Source organism: Triticum aestivum, chromosome 3B (assembly GCF_018294505.1).
Source record: "Triticum aestivum cultivar Chinese Spring chromosome 3B, IWGSC CS RefSeq v2.1, whole genome shotgun sequence".
Classification (NCBI taxonomy): Eukaryota; Viridiplantae; Streptophyta; class Magnoliopsida; order Poales; family Poaceae; genus Triticum; species Triticum aestivum.
This window is the reverse complement of record NC_057801.1, coordinates 214,479,153-214,496,376: the sequence shown is the minus strand read 5'-3', so window position 1 is coordinate 214,496,376 and position 17,224 is coordinate 214,479,153. Positions and strand designations below refer to the sequence as shown.

Here is a 17,224-nt window from a genome sequence, read left to right as displayed (position 1 = left end):
CTAAGATTCTGTGTATAAGGTTTTTCCTAGTGGTGCACACTTGTGGCATTAAAGGAAATAAATACTCCGGCTGGAAATTTCTCTTGTTTGTTCTGCAAAATGAGTGATGCAATACAAACAACAGCTCCTGAAATGCTGGGTGGACAAGAAGTCTCTGTTAGCAGCTGGATTTTGGGCACCAATAATTCTATCAGAGCAGCAAATAGCTCAGGTTTATGTCGCTGAAAATACGATGAAAATTACACCTATTTTCCTCCGGAATTTATCTTTTCCACAACAGGGGACAATGAACCAAGCAAGCCTCAGAAAGCTCAAACCCAAGAGGAACTGAAAGTGAATAGAAAGAACGAACTTCCAAAACTGTTCAATTTCTGGAAAACAAAAGTGCCATATTACAACAACTTCGGTTTTTTACTGTACCCCCAGGACTTCCAGCACCACGTGCTAAATATGTACATCATCGACAACACGCGCATCTTGCAGCGTTACACATATTCGTACAAGAAAAAAATTGGTGCTTCAGTCGAACACAGTAAAGCTGCTAATGCTATCTAGCAACACAACTAGCTTAACAACAAGTAAAAACTGACCTCCTGGAACAACTTGTACATACCCATTGAAAAAGGAAAAAAAAAGTTAAAAACGTTGATCTGGGTGTCAACCGGAGCTTCCACAAGAACTACCAATGTGGGCCGCAACGTCGCTAACCAACAGCCTGATGACATGGGTACCAGAATGCCGGGAGATTTCTATGCATTCTTCCAAGTCCGCATTGCACGCCAACTTCACCCACTCGTGATCATCGTCAAGGTACTTGATATCAAACATGCCAGCATCCATCCTCAGCCTTTTGGCAACCTCATCTTTCAAAGCCATAACGCTGCTAGAACACGGGAAACGGAACCTTACAATGTCTTCCTTAAAGCTCGCCTTTATCGTCACAGTCCCCGAATTTCGCATTGGCCCAAAATTGCTGGGAGGGGCTAACATTGGTTGGCCAATTGCTGAACCAAAGAGATTCTTCAAATCCTTGGAACTACCAGAATCCTCTATGAGCATCCTGGAAAGTGGTAGCTCTGGTTCTTGGAAAGGTTCTTTTGTGAACCCTTCCGGATTCAGTTGTGGTTCTTGTGGTTCCAAGAACATTGAAGCAATAGGCTGGCAAACAAACGTCTGGTTTGCGGGACTTCCCTGACATGAGCCCTCCGAAGTACGTGAATTTATGCTGCCTTCTCCCGATGAGCTTCTCGAGAGAGAAGCTTTGTCTGCTTCAAGTTGAACATTGTTCCCAGTGTCTGCAAATCCTTGCTGGGACATGAGTGCACCAAAGTGGCTACCAGTTTCCTGTGACTTCTGTAAAGATGAATCTCTGTCACCATCAACAGCACGATTTGAATGTTCTGCTTTACTTTCACTTGCTTTCTCTTTATTGAAAGAATCTGATGAAGGGCCAACAGGAATAGTAGGGAGAGGGCCTGTGATAGATGTCAGGTTAAATGCCGCGTCTGAGCCTTGAACAGACTCAATTACTTGCTTTAACTTCGAGAGAGACCGGTTGACCTTGTTAATTTTTCGGGATGGCCAACGAGAAATCCCATGTTGCCTGCAGATGCGCTTCATGGTTGTGGGGCACACTGTCAAACCGAAAATATAATTAGCTAATGCCAATATCCAACAGTCGAACCCCGACAATGTTATTACCATTGCAGGATTAAACGTTCAATGCATCTACTATCTTTTAGATTCAGAAGAAGCAAACGGGTCAAAGGAAAAAGGATTTTTAAATAAAGGAAGCCAGCTTACAAAATACACATTCATGATTCATGCACAAGCCCAGACTTAGTTTCCTTCAGAAGGTTACGACAAGCAAATTAGACCGCTGGTGATATCTGGTGAAGGTGGGCATATTAACAAGATTCATTTTGCTAGGTTGCTTCTATACATATTTTCATGGCTAACAATAGGAGGTGGGCCATTGTCCTACGGCTGGTCGGCGGCACAAAGGAGATAAGCTCATGTTATCTATCACCATAATAATCAGTGATCTTTAGGTTTGTTTCCCTAGTTGCCAGTTATTAAAGGTGTAGTACTCGATTATTAGAGGATAAGAAATGAGAAATAAATCTATTCCTTCCCCGGAGTCATCTCTTGTCATCTAAGTTCTAATCTCTTCCCTAACCAAGCTGACTCCACCTGGACATCCTCCCGGGGGTGTTTAGCCCGTTGTGTGCCTTGCTACACAACATATAAGAAAGATAAATTCCTTTTTGTTTCCACTTAAACAAAAGATTGACATATCACTAGGATGACAGTTCTTGTGATGTTCTATGTCTGGTGTCAGATTTATTATTATTATCTATAGTCTGTGCCTTTGTTTTAATCATGTCAAACAAAACATCCTCAATCTTAACTAAATTGACTTACTGGCGAACTTCAGGGCTTTCCGTAAATACCATTGGTGCACTGTGTATATTGTATAGCTACCCACCCATACAAATCCATAGTACACATTTACTAGTGTGAGCTTGCCTACAAAATCTACTAGACTGTGAATAAGACAATGCATCGATTGATGCCTACTCAATATGTATGTGAATGAATGCACCCTGAACAACATAATGTACATGGTTCAAGTTCACCTAAACTGAAGAAAGAAACATAGATCTAGTTTCAATCTCAAAAAACAATCAACAGTTCATCATCCTTCCCTTCCCAAGTTCTGCTAGTCGACACAAAGTGATATGAGTATCAGTTAGCTACAAAAAGCATCAGCCTCTAAAAAGAATGACAATATGACATGCTATGCTTCACATGAAAAACCTATTTGTTGCCAAAAACATTTTTTGCACCCTACCATATCTAAATGCTAAACTGGAGGGTCTCTGTCTTCTAATCAATTCCAAAACCCAAAACCCTTCCACTGAGTCTACGTTCTGCAATTTTAGAATTCAACAGGAACAGGTGTCACATCTATGGTGTCATGACTTCAACAGGAACAAGTGTCACATCTATGGTGTCATGACAACAAGAAAAATGGAACTAAAACCCCAAATGCCAACTACACTGGGATGATATTTTCTGAATAATAGAACAATAAAAGAAAAAATGGATGCAACATATAAGCTCACTGCATGCTGCAACATTTTGTTGCCATTTAAGCCCTACAAGAAACAAACATAAACTAGATTACCAATTGGATAATTCATCTGATATCCATATTCAAGAGGACTAGATTGTCAAATTGAACCCAAGGTAAGTGGGGCCATCTTAGCAATCAGAAAGAGTTAAGACTCGAAAAGCCAAGGATTTGTTTACTTAAAAAGCTAAATATTAGAACCGTACCACCAAGGCTTTTTGCTGCATTTTTCAGACTTCCAGAAAAATATTGCTGAAGAACTTCTAAGCTGATTGTTTTTTCAGCTTTCCCCCGTCTCCTTTCAGGGGGTTTGCCATTTTTGTGAAGCAATGAAGAATCAGAAGCCGCGCTACCATTTGGCCTGGAGACAGATACGCCATTGTTATGAGAGTTATCATCAGCCAACAAATGTCCCTCTGATACTTTACTATTCGCTTTATCGAACTCGTGGGCTCCTCCATGTGTTTCACCTTCGGGCGATTCACGAAAACCTTCAGAGTTCTCAAAATGCACATTTGTCTTGAAATCTTCACTTTCAATCATTATGACATTACTAAGTTGAAGAGAAGCTTTGTTGGATTCTCCATTACCAGCTACCTTCAGATTACGGAGACACTGATTGATCAGACCTAATATAGACTCCAACAAGGCATTTTGATCATCTTCCTCTTTACAACTGGGTGGCAGGAAAAACTCTAGCATATAATAATCATCACCAGTATAAGGACTTTGTAAACATATAGCAAAGCAGCCAGCCAATCCAAACATACGAGCATAGTGCACAAGGGGGTACTCCAGCTTACAAAACTGACTGATATCTTTTGAAAAGCAAGGTCTGTGATAGATAAACGCCTTGCCAGAAACTCCCTGTCCCTTCTGTAGATGGTGTTCTACACAGGCATCTCGGAATCCCCACATATGAGCATCAATCACATGAAATGCCACATCACTGGTTGACATGCAGACTTCCCCCATGCAACTTCCATCAAAGCTCAAGCAACTTTTCTTAACACCACCACCATGCGCCAACACACTTCGATATTTGCAAGGAACCCATGTTTGTGCTAATGGAAGCTTGTGCTCTTCACATACAACTGTCAGGATCTCCAGTATCTCCACCAGGGCAGATTGACGGCCTTCATTGCAAATCTGAGTACACAATACAGAAACACATAAATCACCCCGCATAGTAAAAACAGCAAAATTAATTGTTCTTGTTGATTGGATGCTAACCTGGACATTTGGATGCTCCAATATCTCAGTGCTTTTAAGATTTACTGCCTGCATATAGCACAAATAATATTACTAAGAATATAAATATATGATGTCCAGCAATGTCCCCTGAAAGCTCATGTGACATAAAAGAAACACAATCAAAAGAAAACACAAACCTCAAGAGCTTTGCAGACTTTATCAACCTCATCGGCATAGTTTATCTTCTTCGATGTCATTATAAGTTCGACGACAGCAATACATGATTGAACAGAGGGATCAAAAACAGGCAAGGCAACGGTACCATGAACATTGTAACTGATGGCATGGTTAAGCCGTGGGTACTCAGTGCTGCTATAATACTGCACATTTGGTGTCCACTCAGGCACTTTTTGCTTGTAGACACGTCCAGGTAACCCAAGCTCCCCAGCATTATCTCCATCTACTGAGAACATGTACATCATGGATACAGCCCTGTACTGAAGCAGCCCAATGCTCTGGTGGTCAAGTACAAAGGGTTGTCCTGATGTAGTAAGCACATAGCGATCGCCACTCTTAACCGGCGCCCAAACCTGGACCAACAGGTGTTGATCTGTTGACTCCTTGAAGTACCTGAGAGCATGAGTCAGCTTCTCCTTGAACAAGCATGAGCTGTTCGTGCTATCGTCATGCAGAGCTAGGTTAAATTGCCATTTGTTGTTGAGACGTTCGGTCTTCTTAATTGGCGTGTCCGAATTCCCTAGTTAGCAGAATAGAATGCAGTATTGTAAGGGAAATGCGGCTAGGAACATAAATAAGAAAGGAATGCCAATACTACTTAAATTAGCAATACAATTTTCTATGAATCATCCATTCAGTCTAAACATTGCGCTCATGTAAATATGTGACAAGCGATACCTATTTCACAAACGGAAATATGTTTCTGAGAGCCGTATAGTTTGTTAACTGCAATGCATCGATGCTTACAGTAAAGTGAAACAAATCAACAATACCACACATTCTATCATCAATCCAAGGGCATTTCTTGAAACACCAACCAACGAAATGGAGAAGTCCTAGTTTATTTAGCACGGCAAAGTACATATCATTGTCTCCCTTGTAAATACTACTAATAATGTAATGAGACAAAGTAAGGCCTTATCCAACAGCTTCAACTTTGAATACAATCTAGTATGTCTATCAGTGGCGTCATACCCCACCACTAATGTATATCTAGTACTAAATACCCGAGATCACTTTAGAGGCATCATACCACCACCAATAGCAAAAGGCAGTATACAGCACTGGGTAAAGTAAATGACTCAGGCAACAATAGCACAAGAAAATGACACCCTTTCTTCTTCTTTTTTAACATAAAAATGACACCCTTTCTGTATGCATATATATAGTAATACAGTAATTGGCGGGTACCGCCATCTCCTAGTGGAATCCAATAAGCTACCAACCAATATTTTCCAATCATTTGCAAAAGAAAGCACGCACGCATTACCCCCACGTAGTCAGACTCAGACGGAAAGCCAGGCTTGTCCGCACTAATTAAACACGGCAAGCCTATCACTGCAACAAAGCCAATGAAGCTTTACTAGTACAACATTTTATCCGTCTTGTTGGATTAGCAAGTACTCGTAGTAGAAATATTCTATTTCTTCGAGAGATTTATGAGCCGAATCATATGCAACCGAGAAACGTGCCAAAAGGAGCCCCCCAAAAAAGTCAAACACAAAGCTGGGAAACTTCGCGGATCGTACAGAGAAGATAAGGCTAGCGTGCTAACGACTAGAATAACAGCAAGATTCCAGCTGCCCCTCTGTTCCAGCTTTGGAGCGGAAAGATTCCATCGACAGGCCAAAGCAGAGATAGGAACAAAATCACGATGTAAACATCCCGTGCGATCCAGGGAGCAGTAAACGAAGCAAGGATTGGTTCCAAGTGAAGTACGATAAGGCTTACCGGAGCGTGCTCGCTGGGCCTCCTCTGCGACGGCGGCAGTATTGTCCGGCGCCGCGGCGGGCGCAGGGCCCACCTCGATCGGCATCATCTGGCGGTCCTCGAAGAGCCAGAGCGGAGACGGCGGCGTGAGCCACGAGGAGGAAGCGACGGGCAGCGGGTGGAGCGGCGGGGAGGAGGAGACGGAGGAGAAGAAGAGGGACGTGGTGAGCGAGTCGAACGGCCACAGGTCGCCCCCGCCGTCGGCGTGGGAGACCGAGGAAGGGTCGATGTCCATGCTGCACGGCGCTTGGCGTCACCACACCGGAACTCGCGTCAGGCTGCTGGCGCGGTGCGTCGGCGTCGGCGGCGGGTGAGGAGGCGGCGACGAGACGGAGAGAGGAGTAGGGGAGGCAGCGGGAGCTGGGGTGCCATATGTGGGGGAGGGGGGGATCAAATGTGGCTGGTGGGAGATGTGGCGGGTAGTGGACCAGAATAATATTAAGATAATGGGGGCGGACAAGTGGGACGGGGATCTGCTGCGGCGTCCCGCTGCCGGCGGGCCCCGCCCCCCGCTCGCTTGCTACTGGGTGGAATCGCACACGCATGTCCGGAGGTGGCGATGCTATTCCTTCTATATTTGCTAGGGGGCTCCCGGAATCTACCCAGCACAAGTGGGCGATGTGTTTTTGTCTATGATTTGGAGCTGATTGATGATGTTCACTGAATAAAACTATCGACCATACCGTGTTTTAGTTAGAGAAAGTATTTTTTTCAACAATGTATAGGGGGTAGCTAGTTGGCGGTCGAGGGTCGACCATGGAGGAACTCTCCCGCCGTCAGGTCCGACGGTTGTACTTGTACAAGTGATGTTAGCGACTAAGTTATCGGTACTCGCCATAGCGTGAACCATCCTAGACTCATTGGCACCGCCCGCATCGCCTTTCAACCACGTCCATCTATTCATCTTCCCGCCACTCACGGTACGAGGCACTCTACCAATTGTGACCATTGACGTCTACCACTACCCCCAACTGTTTCTCTAGATTTGGAGGGCAGTGGATCTACTCTCACACCCGCATGCTGTCTGTCCCAGCCCTAAGTTGGGACAATATAGAGCGTGTTTGGTTACATTGTCAATCGAGCCTGGTCCGACGAGTCTGACTCTAGTGAGCCGGTTTGAGGGATGCATGCAAAAAGATCCCAGATGCATCTAGTTTGGTTACCTGCATGAACCTTAGTTGTATGTGACAATCACTTTTGACCCGGCGTTTGGCTGCCCGCCTTGCATTAGGCGCACATATGACATGGTTTGGTTGCAACCTGCATAAGGTGTTGTCACCAGTTCTGACTAGTGATGAACTTACTACACAAGATCTAAAAATGTAGTGCCAGCTAGTTAAACAAATGATAGTTCATCCTAACTACTATCAAATGACAGAACAAATTAATAAGAACCGTTGGCTAAATAGTTGATAGTTCATCGGTGTTGCTGCTACCAGATCTTCCTCTTCATCTTCCTCTTCTTCTGCTTCTTCTTCTCCCTCTTCTTCAAATCCTGCACTGACCTCTGTTAAGCCACATTGCCTCTGCCCACTCCAACCTTTTGTCCGTTCAAGCGTCATTGTCAACTGCCTCCACACCATGGCCGGTTCTAACAACATCGTAAGGCCCGACCTCTTTCTCCTCAAGCACGTGTTCATCAAAGCCCCACTGAAGAATCCAGTTATGCAGAATGCAGCAAGTAAGAACAAGCTTAACCCGAGTGGAGTATGGGTGGAATGACTTCTGATCCAGGATCTTAAACCTATTCTTCAGAGCTTCAAATGCCCTCTCAACAGTTACTTTAAGGCTGGAGTGTCTGAGATTAAACAGCTCCTGTGCTGTCCTAGGATAGTTCCTACCAAAGAACTCGTTGAGATGGTACCTGGTTTTCCTGAACGGTGGAACAACACCCGACCGACATGCATTGCCAGCACCTCCAAGGTAGAACTTTCCGTCGGGGATGTTGATCCCATCAGGTCGACTCATGTTGTCACTGAGAATGTTAGCATCATGCGCTGACCCCTCCCAACCAATCAACACATATGTCAACTTCAGATCAAAGTCAACAGCAGCAAGCACATTCTGGCTTGTGTAGTGCTTCCTCCCCCTGTATGCTGCAGACTGTGACCTAGGAACTTTGGCAGTGACATGAGTACCATCTATTGCCCCAATGCAATCCTAAAAATGATATCACAAGCATGTGTTAGTGCCCAACTTGAACAATACAAGCATATCAAGCCATGAAAAGTGTATATTGTCAATGCTCACCTTGAAGTATGGATACCATCTTGGGCTTCCGCGGATCTTGGGTGGAGTCCAGCCAGATGATCTCCTGATCATCTCTTCTCTAAGCTCTCTAACAGCAAAAAGCACCTGCTTGAAGTATCTAGAGATGGTCTCCATTGATCTCTGAACATATTGTGAATGACCCTGGACCTCTGGTTATGACCAACGACATGGAGGAACATGGTCGCTTGCTCTTCCACACTGGTGTTGATGTTATCTTGTAGCACCCCCTGCTCCTGAAGGTCTCGACAAGCCTGGCAAATGGTGCTCTTTTCATTTGAAGCATCCACAGAGCCTCAACGTCATTGCAGTTGTAGATGTAGTTCAAATTTTGGATCCTCTCCTGTTTCCGGATAAACATTGGACCATAGCGGATCAAAGGTCTCCCAGCACGACGAACAACTCTCTGGTGCATGAACATGACACATGCCTGAATCACACTTATCAGTGTTGATGCCTAAATTATCAGCCTCATCCGTGCGTCCATAACCTAGTCGACATCGACGGTTCGTTTAGTGGGAAATCGATCCTACACCTTGCCAAACGGCCTAACCACAGACCTAACAAAGGGAAGAGGGGGGCTGCTTACCGGCATCGGAGACGAGGACGGCGTAGGGGGAGCCATGGCACAGACAAGGTCGACCAGACGGTGACCAACAGCAAGGGGAGCACCAGATTCGCTGCAAAGCCGCCGCCTCTTCTACCGTCGCCGCCTCTAGCGTAGATCTGAAATCGCAGCCGCCATCGATGGCGAGGCAGTAGGGGAGAAAGGGGTAGGGAATAAAGTGGATATGGGTGAGCGAGTAGAAAGGGGGGTGAGGCTAGATTTGGCGCCGGGACAGCGCGCTAGATTTTCTATCTCCCGCCATCCCCCTCGCCCTCGCGTCGAACCCGCCCGTGCGACCTCGCGCCGCACTCAGCCTGACTCACGAGAAATTGCCGATCCGAGAATTTCTAGCGAGCCAGGCTGTGGGCTGCTTTGAGAAGCATGCGATGCAGGTCCAACTGTGAAACTAGACAACCAAACAGGCCTTTTCCTTCCCGCGCGGGCCTGGTTGGGCTCGATGCGGCAATCAAACACGCCCATAGTGTATGGTTTGTATGAGATGTATATATGTTTGTCTAAAAAAAGCATATACGCGTATATGGTGTGTTTTTTAGAAATTGTACATGGTGTTTTACCATTGCATTTTTGTTTGTTTGTAATTATGCAGGTTGTTAGCTGAGGTGATTAGTTGCTATACTAGGACCGTAGTTGAGCATTCTGTATGCGTGGACAAACTTATGTATGGGTGGCATACGCCGTGTCGAGTATAAATGATGTTTATTATTTCCCGTTGTACAGGTTGAATCTTGCAAGCTTTGATGCTGTCAAAGCTCCATTTTTATGGGAGACAACTAAAGAAAATAATGTGCAATACGTGTGCTATATGTATGGTGGGCATAGTTACTAAACAACTCTTGTGATTCTTTCAATGGGAAAGCAGTGGGTTCCTTATTATCATATAAGTTGACGCATCCAACTAGTTGGTCTGCCGATATTTCTTTAAACCAGTGCCATTGTGATGAAACTAAAACCATTGACCTAGTTGCATATGAGTGGAGTGTATCTGTGCAATATCTTTCCAAGTGAAAAAAGTATAACGAATCCATTCGGTTGCACAAGTACACAATGCTCGGTAAAATAAGGGAACATATATATTGTTCTTGTAAGGGCTTTGACATTGTGAAAGTAGCATTCTCAGGTAATCAAAGAGCCAGTATTATGTAGGTACTGTAACCGCCACATCTACGAGGGTCATACTCATTAGACCAGTCTACCTCTACGGGTGGTTTGCGTACGAGATAAACAAGTAGTTCACGGTGTCCATTCCCTCTGAAGATTAAAAAAAAAAAAGGAGCCGCGATACAAAATGCATTTGGAGGTACGGTGCCTGTGCTTTTCACGAAGACTATTTATGCAAAACCGATGACGTGATACGTACTATACTAGCTACCACACATGCTGCGGAATGCTCTAAAGTCCAAACCACCGCAAGCGCACATGAGAAAACCGCAGGCACTCGCTCGCTAGAGGACGACGTCACCGGGAGCACCCAGATAATAGCAGACCTCAGTTGAGCAGCAGTGCATCTCGCATGCATCTCACCTACGCCGGATGCGACCGCCCCCGCCTTCGCGAAACCAGAAAGAGAAAGAGAGCGAAATGCAGAGCTCGCCGGGTCGAGGTGGAAGCAAAATAAAATACGGCGCCCACTGTCTAATCTGTAAGAAAATTATATGGCGCCCATTGTGTTGTGTTGCGTGGGTGCACTCCGCCGTGGCCCGTGCCAATAATCGCCGGGCCCCGAGGTCGCCAACGTGCCCCCCCCTCGATCGGCACGTGCGGCACGTCGGCCCGCGCTGCTCGCCGCTGCTCGGGCGCGCGCGCATCTCGCTCCCGGCCACCGCGTCCTGTGGATCGGGATCGTGATCGTGATCCTGGTCTGCCCCCGCCCTCCGGCGACGCGCACGCCGCGCGGGCGGCCGCGTCGCAGCTCAGCCCGCCCGGCGTGGCATGGCCCCCGCCCCCCGGCGCCGCTTGACCAGCGAGCTCGACCGATCGGTCCATCGATTGATCGCCGTGGTTATTCTATTGCCGTACCTGATCGCGACAAGCCAAGTTAAAACTTACGTAGAAAGTAGCAGTGCACCAGGCTTGCAATCGGAGCAGTATTTTATGCGTTGCCACTTGCGAATCGAGATGGGTTGGGGATTAAATTTGATCGATGGAGCCAATGGCGCACTGGCGGTGCACATGTGGACAGTGCACCAGGCTCGACGGGACCACACGGGGTAACTGTTCTTGGTTCATGCCACGCTGGCTTGCATATTGCATCCATATGTGGGAGGATCCGAGGTGGTGGTCGGCAGGATGCATGCCATGCCAGGATCGATGTGCTACCACCATTTGATCATCATTTTAATCAGCCCGTGGACTGATCTGAACAATCTTATATTATAGCACCTACACACGGACGCCTCAAACCATCTCTCATACCGGTCAGTGACGGATAAGAGAGAGAAAGAAAAAAAATGACCCAACCGAACCTTTTATATCTTCCCTATATGTTCGGATTGTTCGCGAACCCACATATCCATCTTAAATATGGCGAGGATATGAGGGCTCGCGGACATGCCCCGGCGCGCCTGGTCAATTCGTCACGTAGGACACGACCCCGTCGCGCACTATCTTTTCTCTTTCTTTCTTTATTTTTTTCTCTCTCTTCATCTCCACCAATCACGTGCAAGTGACCGGACATATGATGACGAAAACGAGATTGTGGTTGCGCAGATGAACAAATATGGGCTCAAAATGGACACGCCCGATCATTGACCAGGCGCGTCCGCGGACGTTTAAGGGGTTGAATTAGAGGTACATGGCTAAAGATGCTTTTAGTTTACAGAGGAAAGAAAATGAGTTTTACCCTCCACCTCTTGGGTCGCTCGCGTGAGCGACTCCGGATGCCCAACCCTAGATTGAGCGAGCGGCCGATCTCCTCTCTCTCTAGGGCGGCGCAGGTGGTGGCGGCCACGCCCGGCTGCAAAAGGCGGCGGGCGAGGGCGGCGCACCTCGACGACTCCCCTTCGCGCGGAGGTGGGTTGTCCCATGGGCGGTGCGGGCAACGGCGCAGCGTCGCCGGTGTACGGCGGGAGGCGCGGAGGAGGGGCAGGCCTGGCGGAGACGGGCAGTGGTGTGCTGGTGGCGTATGGGCTCGATGGTGTGGTGGTGGCCGATGGGCTTGGTAGCATGCTAGAGGTGTTTGGCGCGAGCTACATGCCACGTTGGTGGCGGCGCTTCGATGGCTAGGCTAGGCAGGCTCCTGGCGAGCAGCCACCTGCGGGCCGTGTGATGAGCGATGGAGCTCTCCTGGTGGTGTCGGCGTGATGCCGTCCGCGATGGGGCTGGTTTAGATCTGGGCGTAATTGAGTCCGATCTGGGGCCTAGTTGATTTGATGTGGAGCATCCTACGGTCATCCCCATGGACCTACCATCGTCTCACCAAGTGCCAAGAGGACCTATGACACGAGCACGAGCTAGAGCTCTCGAGACCGAGGTGACTTCTTTCCTTAGTGATATCTCATTCGATCCTCTCGAGACATGGCTACTACCTGAGTCCGGAATGTTGTGCATGATTAGGTACCAAGAGAACCCTCCCGAGGATGCACATGAAGATGGTCAAGCCCCCAAGTTCATGGACGAATAGGAACGACGAAAGGAACCGGAGAAGTCCCCAAGACCCGAACATCCGGCCCCAAGCCCCGGACATCCGGCCCCTGGAACATCTACCACAGCCGTAGCCCAGCCGAAGCTACAGGCCCCGGACATCCGGCGCTTGGCGAGTAGCCGGACATCCGGCTCGACCCCCGGAAATCCGGCGCCCCATCACAGAAGCTGGACCCTGCCAGCCCGGACATCCGGCGCCTCGCGAGCGTCCGAACATCTGGCCCGGCGCCCGGACGTCCGGCCACCCCTGTCTGCGCACAGTGTAAAGGGCCGAGCCCATGTATCCCTTCGCCCCCCCTAGACTATATATACTCCTCCTCCGCCCTCTTTCTAGGGCAGACCTGCGGAGACGGGCAGTGGTGTGCTGGTGGCGTACGGGCTCGGTGGTGTGGTGGTGGCGAATGGGCTTGGTAGCATGCTAGAGGCGTTGGCGCGAGCTACATGCCACGTTGGTGGCGGCGCTTCGATGGCTCAGCTAGGTGGGCTCCTGGCGAGAAGCCACCTGCGGGCCGTGTGGTGGCCGATGGAGCTCTCCTAGTGCTGTCGGCATGATGTCGTCCGCGATGGGGCTGGTTTATATCTGGGCGTAATCGGGTCCGATCTGGGGACTAGGTGCTAGGGCCATCGCAAGGTCGTCCCTTGGAGTGGGTGACGCTCGTCGCGAACGTTCCTGGCCCTTGTCGGATGTGTGGGGTGGTTGCTGTTCTTCGGCCAGGTCGGAGGTGTTGGTTGGGCTGCGTTCCTCTCTGCCGTGTGACCTTTAGGCGGTCTTCGGCTTGGCGGCAAGGTGTTGTGGTGGCGGCGGTGCGAGGCTACTTGGACGGTGCTGACCAGTTCCCTCAAGGTGTGGTGAGGTGCGATGATCGGATGAAAATATCCATGGCTTTTGTCTGGCCGACGACGATGGCACCGGTGGGTATCGTTCCCCCTCCTTGGAGGCGTCATCGAGATGCACTCACATTGTCCCTCGTTCGTTTGGAGTTGGTGTTGTCTCCGGGCGAAAGCCTCGATTCAGTGTTGGATCGGCACGGTGGCGGCTTCCTTGATAGCGCTCATCTGTTGAGAGCATCGTGGTTGGAGATACGGCTTGGTACCTCGTTACTCTCCTCCAGTGTTCGCCGTGGTCCTATATTGATCTCCGACGGCGCTTGGTACGTGCATCGAAGATGGTGTCTTCCTCGACTCTGAGCAAGTCCCGCCATCCACTTGCCACCTCCTCTAGGCATACAAGGGTGTATGGTGCATTAACGAGCGAAGTCCAGATGAAGTTGGTGGTCTTCGGAGATGCTCGATATTGGTCGTGATGCGGTGTTGTTCTTAGTTAGGCCAGACTCTTTGCTTGTAGTTTTATTTGGTCGTAGATGGCTGTCGGTGGACTTGCCCGGGTGTGGTGTGATGCTCGTTGTTTGCAGCGAATGGTAGCATTCCTGCAATTCAAATTCTGCTTTTATAAAATTAGTACTTTTTTTTGCGCATGTATAAAGCTATATTACATCTAGGCGTACTTTCCAAGAAAACAGTTGACAGAAGGAGTATTTTTCTTTTAATAATACAGACGGAGTATTTATCAACCATTCAGCCGATCAGTCGATGTACGATGGTAGAGTCTAGTAAGAGAGAGGGATCTTGCCAGTTCCACGCCACGGCATTGGATCCAGCGTCACGATTTTTCCTCACGGAGTTAAAAAACAGGAGGATCCGATGGTCATGGTAGATTAGGAAAACAGTTTAACTTACTTAATCCCATTAAAAAAAAGAGATAGTAGTACGAATGTCAAATGCCTAGACAATCGTAGGTCTCTGATATTTTGTATGCACTCGTACTACTTCAGAAAAGTGAATCGTCAAAGTGTCTCAACGGGGTGTACGGAACGTCGGGGACGGCTCTTGCGAGCAGCCGTAGGATGCATGCACATATGCGATGCTCGTGCGGCGCTGCCACGTGGCGAGCCGAACAGTGTGGGATTTTGTCGTACGCGCGCGTGCGTGCCGTGCCCGTACCGTGTGAGACTTGTCCTTGACAATTCATTCCCTTTCCAGAACTTTTCCGGCCAATCAGACGTTAATCGGTGTGGCCAGAAGGAGCCCTCCGTTTCGGTGCACACCTTCCCGAATCTGCATGATTTGTGCTTACCCGATAGGTGGATATTCCCTTCTTTCTCTTGTTGATAAAATATAAAATAAAATCTCTGTGACAGGCACATGACGGGGAGCTGTGCTGTGCGCCAACAGTTCTTCTGTCCTCATTTATCTTCTCTTTCTTTTCTTTTTTCCAGCCATGTTCGTCTGTTTTTCGCGCTGAAGACTGCAGTCAAATGCCTGTGCAGGCCCGTGTCCATCGACCTGTGGGGGCTATAGCTAGCCTAGCGCCCTAGCTGCTGCGTGCTGCCGACCGCGTGTGGTCGCGTGGATCCCTGGAAAACGACGGGGGATTGGCAATGCCCCCGGCGGATTTCACAGTGCCGAGCGATCTTGTTTGCGTCCGATACAGATTTGCTCCCTTTTCTGGGCGGATCCGCGGGCATCTTCGGTCGCTCTCAGCGCAGGACCGACCGACGCCAACTTGCCCGCTGGGAACGCCGCAGCAAAACTCCCTCTTTCTCTCTCTCTCGTCTCTGCCACGGCGGATGCAGGGGCAAGCAAACACACATGGTGGACACAGAATCGCATCCCGCAGACGAGACCGGAGCACCGGGGACACGCACGGACGTCGACGGCTACCCCGCGCCAATCGCCACTTACGTTACTGCGGGCGGGATAATCATTGAGGTCTCTTATAATCGTCGGCCTCTTGGCCACCAGCGAGCGCCGTCGAGTAGAGTATAGGTATAGCCGATGTGCCGTCAAGTCAAGCACTCCATGTTTGTTCGCTTCCGGCGAGAGGGACGGCAAGGTCAGTATATACAACACGAGTCGTGCTTGTGTTTGTGAAGCTCGTCCATTGGCTCCGGACGCCAAATTGCGGCTGGATCCTGGTTGGTTACAAATTTGAAGGCCGACAAGACAACTCTCTGTGGAGTTTTTCTACAGTAATCGGCTCACAATCTTCTACTAATATAGCTCATTTCTTTTAACATGCCAGCATTGCCATCTCAACATGTAACATGCATGGAAATAGGCATAACTCAAAATGCATAAAAGCCCACTTGAACATGTAAACATGCATAAGAATTTTGTTATTTGTCCAAAAAAGAATTTTATTATAATATTTATATTTAATGAATATTCCACGCAAATTTCATTATGTTATTTTGTTATTATAATATTTCTAATATTCATGTTCCATACACTCAAATTTCATTTAAATTATTTCACGCAACAACGTGCGGGGCATCATTTGGTTTTCCTAACATGTTGGACCATCATCTTCGATCGAGGAGAAACCATCATAATTTGTAATTCATGTAAAGATCTGTTTTTTCGAGCAAACTAGCAAAAACCATCCCTTGTTATTAAATAAAAATAATGATCAATTTTTATGGTGCAAATCACAACTATAGGACGATAGTGATTCAGCGAGTTTCCGGAAGGATGGCCCAGAGCAGTGGTGACATGTATAACTCTGACAAATCCAGGTGAGGCTTAGTGCAGATTTTAGTAGCGACGATTCCTCAAATTCGATCTTCACCAATTCTACCGGTTGATGAAATCTAGTAGCCATGCCATCGATAAGTCGGGAAAAAAATTAGCTCATGCTTTTGTCATATTATAGCAAAACCTTAAGTGTCTCGCGTAACTCATGTTCCCCTCTTTCCCTTAAGTTCTCTTCTCGAAGACAATTGCCGCCATGGAGCCCTAACCCTAACACCGCAGACCACTGTTGTTGCTTGCCTCGATGTTCTTATCACCTATCGCTTGCTCCTACCTCATCTTCACCCTCGGTGTGCAATCCGCCCCTACCTAGCTCCCCGTGTTGGACCTTGCCCTCGATTCCACGTTCCCGCGTCGTTCTTATCCATTATGGGCGTCCACGTGCTTGTTTTTCCCCTTCATCATCCGTCAAGCACCCGATGTCTGAGGCCTCGGGGGAGTGGAATTGGTCGCCGAACGCTTGGTTGAACTCTAAGGCATGTTCCAATGTATAGGTGCTTAGATGAGGTGCTAAGTGGATCAAAGGGGCTTAGCAACTAAACTCCCCAATGCATAGGTGAAGGAAATATGCCCTAGAGGCAATAATAAAGTTATTCTTTATTTCCTCATATCATGATAAATGTTTATTATTCATGCTAGAATTGTATTAACCGGAAACATGATACATGCGTGAATACATAGACAAAACTATAGTCACTAGTATGCCTCTACTTGACTAGCTCATTAATCAAAGATGGTTATGTTTCCTAACCATAGACATG

At 47.9% G+C, this 17,224-nt stretch overlaps 1 protein-coding gene across 1 annotated transcript; it reads right to left on the bottom strand.

The window, feature by feature from the left end:
* Positions 1-334: 334 nt before the first annotated feature.
* Positions 335-6,744, bottom strand: LOC123069422 (protein NLP3). The gene is made up of 5 exons (XM_044492275.1): positions 6,299-6,744; positions 4,528-5,087; positions 4,370-4,417; positions 3,343-4,285; positions 335-1,634 (listed from the first exon to the last, which is right to left on the bottom strand). The coding sequence occupies exons 1-5, from the start codon at positions 6,570-6,572 to the stop codon at positions 658-660; spliced, it is 2,802 nt and encodes a 933-aa protein (XP_044348210.1). The 5' UTR covers positions 6,573-6,744; the 3' UTR covers positions 335-657.
* Between the last annotated feature and the right edge of the window lie 10,480 nt (positions 6,745-17,224).